At 44.2% G+C, this 8,264-nt stretch overlaps 1 protein-coding gene across 1 annotated transcript in view; it reads right to left on the bottom strand.

Annotated features, from left to right (window-relative positions):
- GRIN3A (glutamate receptor, ionotropic, N-methyl-D-aspartate 3A) overlaps positions 1 to 2,961 on the bottom strand; it is a 77,674-nt gene extending 74,713 nt beyond the window's left edge. The window contains exon 1 of the mRNA XM_010568551.1: positions 2,944 to 2,961. Within this exon, the coding sequence (XP_010566853.1) occupies positions 2,944 to 2,961 (18 nt within the window). The remainder of the gene's footprint in view (positions 1 to 2,943) is intronic.
- Between the last annotated feature and the right edge of the window lie 5,303 nt (positions 2,962 to 8,264).

Below are 8,264 nucleotides of genomic sequence, written 5' to 3'. Positions count from 1 at the left end.
CTCGCCTCGCCCCCTCGGCTGGGGGGGGCGGGCAACCGCGTCCCCCGCCGCGGCAGCGTGCTCGTCGGGAAAGCCAGCAGAGCTGGCTGCGCTCGCTGCCTTCCCCGTGCGCTGCTGCTTCAAACCGAATCATTTTTCGACACGTGGGACCCGAGATCCCTGCTCAGCAAGCCACGGACACTTTCTAAAATTGCTTTTATGACAGGACAGCCTTATGCTAAGAGAAAATAGGGCAGCGCAGAGGTGCGCGTCTGTGTGCGTGCCGGCAAGGGGGCCGTGGGAAGTGCCGTCCTCGTCTCGGTTCTGGTAATTGGGTTTAATCCTGGGCACTCGGGAGCCGCGCTAACCGTAGGTCTCGGACTTCAGCACTCCGATCGGGGCGCTGACACGCTCGGAGCTGTGTCTCTGGGGCGTGATCGGTCTCCAGGGTCTTAGGGGAAGCCCTCTCCCACAGCCACGCTGTCCGTCAGAGGGGAAACAACCCCACGGCTCTCCCCCGCGGCGAGGTGCAGGCTGCCTACCGACCGGGGGGACGCCCAGGATGTTGAATGCGTTTTCCAGCTGTGGGACTCCTGTCACCTTTCCCTGGCTGGTTCAGCCCTGTTGGAACGCAGTGCAGTTTCCTGCTGTCTGCTGACCTGCGTGGGAGGACAGTTTGAGACCTTCCACGCCTGGAGTGGTTAGAAACCTGCTGGTAACTTCTTCACAAGCAGTTTACCCTGACCTCGTGCTAGCTTTATTCTTTAACTTGAAGAGATCTTCCTCTCTGAATGTTAACCTTCTTTCCCCTTTCTTTGAGATGTATCTTCAGAGCGATTTATGAAGAAACTTCATATGGTCCCTTTCTTTTTCTTCATTTGGTATGCACAAAATCTGTGTAGAAGGAAACACTTTTCATTGTGCCATATAAAAGAGGTGGTCACTACCCTCCAACAGGTCTGAACTGCATGTTTTCTGATTTAAATTCACCTTTCTTGAGGGGACATCACCAGAGGTGTACACAGTCTTCAGAATGAGGTCTTACCAAGGTCTTGTGCAGCTGTGCTGATATTTCTCCATCTCTTATGTCCTTATCTCCATCATGTTATCACCTCATCATACCTGCCTGCTGTTACCATGTTCCAAATGACCTGCAAAGCTAGTGTTTCTCTCATACTGCTCTCTCTAAATCGATATGTGGTTGCAAAATTGATTCCTAGGTGGAAAATGAACAGCAGAGTGGTGGTCTGTAGGCCAAGACTGACTATACCAGCTGCTACGTGTAAAGATGAGCTAATACTATGTTTAAGAGTTGAAAACAATTTCCCATTCCCCCTTTTCTTCTTCCTTTTTCTTCTAGTCTTATAATCAGATTTTTATCTCTTGGTATCTTCTCTGATCAACCCAGGTTCCTCCTGTCCCTTTTCCTCATTTTTTTTTTTAAGGCATGGATCGTATTAACATAGGTATTCAAAGTCTCCTCTATTAGAAATAATGAATTATTGGCTGGGAGAACTAGCTTCAAATATGGTACATTTCACACAGTGCAGAGAAAAATGATTTTTTTCTCCCAAAACAGCAGGAGTTAGCTCTCAGGTTGTGAGTTTGAGCTCACTTGAGATTTGTACAACCCCAGAGGCGCTGTCTGTATTTGCATCCTTTTTGTCAGGTTTGGAAAAACCTGGTAAGCATGTAACTTCTCTGCTGTGCAGTTAGGTAATTACTAGTTTTCATGTGGGAATTATTTTTATAAGAAATGGTTATTCTTCCATGTCTTAACAGACAGCCCTAAATTGTCATTCATCTGCAGCTTCATTATAGGAGCAGATCTTTCTCTGGCTTTAGGGCACAGGTGACACTAATTTAAAAAAGCAAGCACTTCAGAAAATGTAATCAAACTTATTATTGAAACAGCTCTGAAAATTACACAAGAAATCTGCTCTCCTGTGTTAAATATTCAACTGCAATACGACCAGGCCGATCCGGGCAAGTGGATGGACCTCCTCTGAATCGGTTGTCACCTTGGGTAACCATAAGTGTAGCAATGCTGGTGGCATTGATTGCTGGGGAATGGTAACTACAGAAACTATTCATCCTTGATAGGTGGCTGAGCGTCACAGTTAAAGCTAGTGAAAACCCTTCAGCAATGAAAAATGCAGTAGGGAAATGTGTTTAAAATCACCACTCCTATTTCTCTTGCTGCTCTTTCCGCTTGCTTGGCTCATTGTCATTTCTTTGAAGTAGGGTTGGTTTGTTTGCTTTTCTGGGCTGCAGAACAATTGTCCTGTGTGTATCACAGCGGCCTTCTGCAAGGCGTGTTCCCTCTGAGCAACTTGGCATATTTGGAAGTAGGTTATCGCTGTCCTCCTGTTCATGTCTGTGTTGCTCTGCTCTCTTTGCTCTGAGAGAGAAGCTCCTTGGGCTTGCCAGAGCATGATACCCAGATTGCTTAAACTCGTGTTCATCTGCCCCTTTTTTAGCCACTCACATTTTTCGAAATGCCCGAGTCACTAGCTGAAATGCAGGGTACCATACACTATCTCTCTAGCCTTGGAGAGGGTAAGGGATGAATTTTTTTTTTTTTTCCTTTCATAACCATCATTGAAAACTGAGAATTAGGGAAAAATAAACCATTCAGGTAAAATTAATTCTTTCATTCACTAGAAAGAAACTATTTTTTTTCTATTTAGATGCCCCATTTACCTAAATGCAATTTCAAACATTTCAAAATGCTATGTTTTTCATTTGAATTGCCATCTCAAGAAAAAAAAAACAACCTCACCTGGATGTTCCTTACTTTCTGTCCTCCACACTCTTTTTCCAGCCAGAAGAAATTTGCAAATACTTTCAGATATCTATAACTGCATTAAGAATGTTAAGTAGGGTGTTATGTTTGAAAAATTTCACGTCGCTGTAGTGCTTGTCTGGTGTGAATCGACAGTGCACTGGCTACTCCAGACTTACGCCTGCAAATATCCTCATGTGGGCAGGCCTGGTGTTGAATCCAAACAATTGCTTCAAAGTCAAATTGATTTTCACCAGTGAGGGCTATGTGATACTTTACTGCCTCAGAAAAGAGGCTGAGACAGTTCTTGCTCCCTAAAGCAAAACTCCCATTTTGTTTCTTCTGGCAATATAAATCCAGACAAACTCTGATACTGTCAGAGGATGCTCAAAGGGTCAGTGAGGAACACATGCAGTGAATCACTTTGTATCTTGGGTGCCTTTTGGAAAGAGCAGGAAGGAGATCTTGTAACATTGCCGGATAGTGGCACACAGGCCACCAACCCCTCTGATTTTGGTAGTCCCCTCTCTGAAACTGGTGCTACCATGGGAAGACCTCAAGATGTTCCAGGTGCCTATAAATGGAAAAAAAAAGGGCTTAGTATGCCATCACAGCTTCTTTCCACCACTGGCACTGTATAAAGGTGCCTAAAGTGGGCAAGAATACACTCTCACTGTGAGACCTGTTTCGTTGCCAGAATGAGGAAGGAAGAGTTTAGTTGCAGGCGAAAGCGCTCTTCTCTCTGTTAATGTGAGCGATCTGATTGATCGTTTTTATTGCTCCTTGTCTGAAGTGGTGGCGTATATCTTCCCAAACAAGTAGCTATAAAACCTTTCTGAGATCCCCATTTGCCACATATTTTGTTCATGCCATATATTTTGAGTTTGACACTTAGTCATGTTTTTCTCGTTGCTGGTCCTTTTATAGCACTCCCCATTGTTCTCACCTTTGAGATAGATACATTAATCCTGGGCAAAGCTACAACTAGTAGAGAAAGGACCGTAATGACTTAGCTGAGTACTAAGCCTCTGGCTATAACTACCTCAAGTTTCTGCCACTGACTGTAGTTGTTTTTATTTTTAAGTCTTTTCTGTTCTATGTCACATCTCCTGTGTTGTTCCTTCATAGTTAATATGATGGTGATGAAAACAACTGCAGTAGATAGGAATGGTCCCAGCAGTGCTTACAGCATTGTGATGGGTGGCACAGAGAGCCTTTAGAAGACCCTCAGTTTAGGCAGATGGTTATCTGGGCTTCCAGGGCTTGCTTCGTGGAATGTAAAGTCTGCCTCTTGAGTCCTGGAGTCAAATTCTGGTGGAGCCAACTGCACGGGAAAGAGCTGTCTGGCTACTCCAAACCTGGAGGTACAGGAGAGATCTGGCCAGGGGCCTTTAATTTCTGCCAAAAAAGCACCAGCTAGATGCCAGAAATGTTATCCAGTATCCACAGGGAGTTGTTGAGGAAGAAAAGTCATCGCCACTGCAGGCCAGCTTCCCTGAGCAGGAACTGGTTCCAAGGGTAATGTGCGCATGTGTTTGTATGTCATTGCTGTCAGCGTGCTGATTTTTTTTCTGACTTTTTGTCAGCAGGCAGGCAGGTACTCCCCCAATTTTTCTTCCAGGTAGTAGGAGATCCTCTATCATGGCCCTGCTGAGGACATCCCCCGTGAAAACAGGATGCCATTCCATGGACTTTTGTAGGACCAGGCTGGATTTAATGCAACTTTCCCTGTACGTATTTCCTTCTTTATTCCAGGATGACATTTGAGCACTTGTGAAAATTTTGGGAGGTGGAAAGAGAAAAAAGAGAAAAAACTGTCTGAAGTCATTGTCAAATTTGCTACCAACACCAGTGTCTTCTGAGTAGTGAGGTCAGACAAGCACCTTCTCATAGAACAAACCCATAGTTCGGGAAAAAAAAAATAAATCAATACTGCTTTGCTGGTGTCGTGGTGCCCTCTGCATTATATCATTTCCCCCATGCTTCTGTGGCAAATATAAAATAATTATAGCCTGTGTGCAACCTTTGCACTGTTTTGGTTGGCTTCAAAAGGCCACTTGGTGTAAAAGTTCAATAAAGATGAATGAAGACTGTTTAACTTTCAGGCAAAGTCTTCAATTTCCACAAGGTTAGGAGGGCACCCCCACACTGCATCACCCTGGCAAGATCACATACTTTTTACTGTTCGTTCCCTTCTGCTCCCTCTGACTTAGAGGTGGGGATAAAAGGGGAGGGGGAAAGTGAGAAATCATGGGTGCTTATTGAAGTTAAATTATAAGGATGGTGTAAAAAACAGGAAAAGACTGAATAAGCAAACTAAGGAAAGGCCACATCTGTGTAAGAGATAATTCACCCAATTTGTCCAGCTAAACAGTTCTGTCAAGTTTACTAAGGGCTGCAAAACTGGCAAACTGCCTCATCTCCTCTGAGAAGTGTAGAGGCAGCGTGGGCTTAACCCTTCTGTTCGCTGTTTAAGTAACTGATTTTGCAAACCCTTACTCAAAGCAGCTGGGATGACCTTACTCGAATTATTGGCTTTAATAAGGATTTCTGGTACAAGAAAAACTGAGTTGGGCAGGAGTCGGCTTGCCAGCAGCAGTCATGACAACTGCATTCCTGAAAGTCTGTGGGCTCGCTCGTGCCTTTGGGCACTGCCTGAAGCTGCACAGCCAAAGAGGCAGCTTGTCAGGGATGCACCTGAGGGATGCCACCCTGAAAGAGATGCCAGTCCCTCTGAGGATCCAGGCGTTGTGCAGAGCTCCCTCCCTAGCTTTCATCAGAAGGAAAAACCTCCTCAGGGTCTGCGTTTACACAGCATGCTTTCTAGCCCCCAGGCAGGTGTGGTACACACACCTGTTGATTGAGCCCTACATGGTTGTAATACTGAGCAGCAGGCTGCTGGTCTCTCCAGTAACTTCCTTTTCTGCACAGTACTAGCTCACTGGCATGCGTGTGTGTGTGTGTCTGTGTGTCTGTGGTGTGCGCCTGTAACAAATAATGGATTCCTTTAAAGATACTTCTTGTTAAGATGTCCCATAAGACATGCTGTACTGACAAAAAACCCCAAATCACACCCCACTCTATTGTGCCTGGGCACAGTGCTGAGCTAATGACTCAGGGAAGCCCTGGGACAGGGCTCACCTCGCTCACTCTTTGCCTCAGTAAGAGATGTCCTGGGTGTCAGCTGTGCTATCCTATCTATCTTTCTGAGTCAAATACCCTGATAAGGGCATGTGCATGAATGGAGATAAGACTTTTCTGTATCAAGGAGGTATTGAGCAGTTTGTTCCTATGGATCTGAGCTGAAGAATAGGCTACCCAGCAGAGGTATAAGCTGCAATATAGTCTAAATTACAACTAAGCCCCCTTCAAAATGATATCAGAAAAAAAAAAAGGTACAAGTAAATGTCCTAGATGGCTAAATAATGCTGAAATTTGGCAGGATTAGGCTCACGCAGGAGATTATGTTGGCAGAAGGGAAATGTCTGTAAAATGCTGACACGTGAGATAAAGTACAAGCGAGAATGGCATTCACCCAAGGTCCTGGTTTTAGAAGGAGATAGATGAACTGCATGTGTGGCTTTTATTCCAGGGAGCCTTTAAATAATGTGATGCTGGATGCTCTCCTGGTAAGGTAGTACAGAAGAAGCAATAGTTAAATCAGACATGTACATATGACAAAATGGTTTTCATCATGCTCCAGAAGCAACCTAAGAACTGAAGAATTTACAAATCTGCACAATAACAATGAAGTCTGATATTTATAAAGGCTATTTTCAAAAACACAAGTTCCCTTTAACAACACACTCATGAAATTCCCAAGCACTAATGCCAGTGTCAAATTATTCCCATTGTCCAAATGGGCTTGGAGCAAGCTCAAGTTTTTTTAACGTGGTGCTGGATAGCAGCGGATAGGTATATCCTATGGAAAGAAAGAGTAAGGATAGCTTAGGGTTTATAATGTAATCCTGGGCTTTGAAATAATGATGTGCTTTCCAGCTCTGCTATACACTCCACGAGTCCTTACTGAGTTGCAATTTCTTGCTATCAAATACAGACTCCAGCACTACTCTAGCACATCACAGGGAGACAGAAGGGTGCTACTGGGAAGGAAACATCTCTGAGAAAACAGAGCACCACTTTTCCACCACCAGAGATTCTTGAAGCATCCTTTTGACAAGCTGCTTTAAACACCTAAGAGTTCTGTGATGAGGAGGAGAAAGTCAAGGTTTTTCTCTCTTGTTTGCAAGCCTGGAGAATAAGCAATTATCAGCTGTAAGTCTTATAGATGGTGTGGCTAACCACTGTTGTGTAAATCTCCAGGAAAGACCCCAAAGCACCAAAAATGGAGTCATAATCCTAACATGTTGAACATGACAGGTGTTTTTTTTGTGACTGAAGCCTTGTGCATTCCTGTACCTCAACAAAGAGCTATGGCAAAAAATGCATTTTTGCTTTTTGTTAGGACTACTGAAAAGAAAGGCAAAGCATCCCGATGCTTTTGAAAGGTAAATTATTAAATAAGACTCGACAGATAGCTTGCCTTTTTACCCTCTGTATTGTAAAAGGATTTTTATGTAAGAAGTTGGTTGGGTTAATATGACCATAGGCGGTTTAGATGAGAGGTCTCTGGAAGCAGGCAGTTGTCTTGTCCTGGTCATTTCCACAGTGGAGAAGCTTCTGTAAGTGAGCTGGTGGAGAAAGAGGGAATCTGCTATAGATAACACATGCTTCTAGGAATAAAGAAATTGCAGAGTGTACTGGCACCCAGAGCTTAGATGCTTCTCTCACTTGCTTCTAGAGAAGCAAAATCGTGCTCTCTCCTTTACTCAGTTTTCATAATAAGATTCAGACCCACCACTGAAGGCCAAATGCTGCTGAATTTGTGCACTGCTTGCCCCCGGCAAATTGACCTCAGTGGGAGTGCTGGTGGAGTTAGGCACTACAGAACGGGAGCAAGCAGGGCATTTCTGATAGTATGTCAGTGACATTACCAGGTGGCAACGTGGGCATTGGCTGCTCCTGACTTTAATGGCCCAAGTATTTTTATGGCTGACAAAGGCTGATGAGAAATGAAAAGTTTGGAGGCTATTTGGAATGCAGATCAGATTTAAAGTGCTCAGTGTCTCCTACCTCAGACTTTTTCTGCAGACAACAGGAAACTCCTTGGGAACATCACTTCGGGAGACATTATTTTAGCTGATGAATTTCAATATAAACAGGAAAGATGTTCTAGTCTCAGAGTCATATTTGCCATGGAGGTGTAGTCTTCAACAGCAAATTGAATTGTTTGCCACACAAAAAGTTCATGAACTAAACCTGAATAAATATGTAGGGAGGAAAGCAGAACTGTAGCTTAGCCCCACGCATTACTTAAATGTCCCAAAGCATTACCCAGCCATGGGGCATATCTCATGTGGAACTGTAAATTGGGAGTACTTAACTACCTGGCTTGGCTAGGAGTGAAACAAAAGGAGAAGACAAAACCAGAAATGCACCT

The sequence above is a fragment of the Haliaeetus leucocephalus genome, unplaced genomic scaffold (assembly GCF_000737465.1).
Source record: "Haliaeetus leucocephalus isolate CR32 unplaced genomic scaffold, Haliaeetus_leucocephalus-4.0 Scaffold247, whole genome shotgun sequence".
Lineage (NCBI taxonomy): Eukaryota > Metazoa > Chordata > Aves > Accipitriformes > Accipitridae > Haliaeetus > Haliaeetus leucocephalus.
Note: the sequence above shows the minus strand (reverse complement) of the source record. Positions and strands in the feature narration are given on the sequence as shown.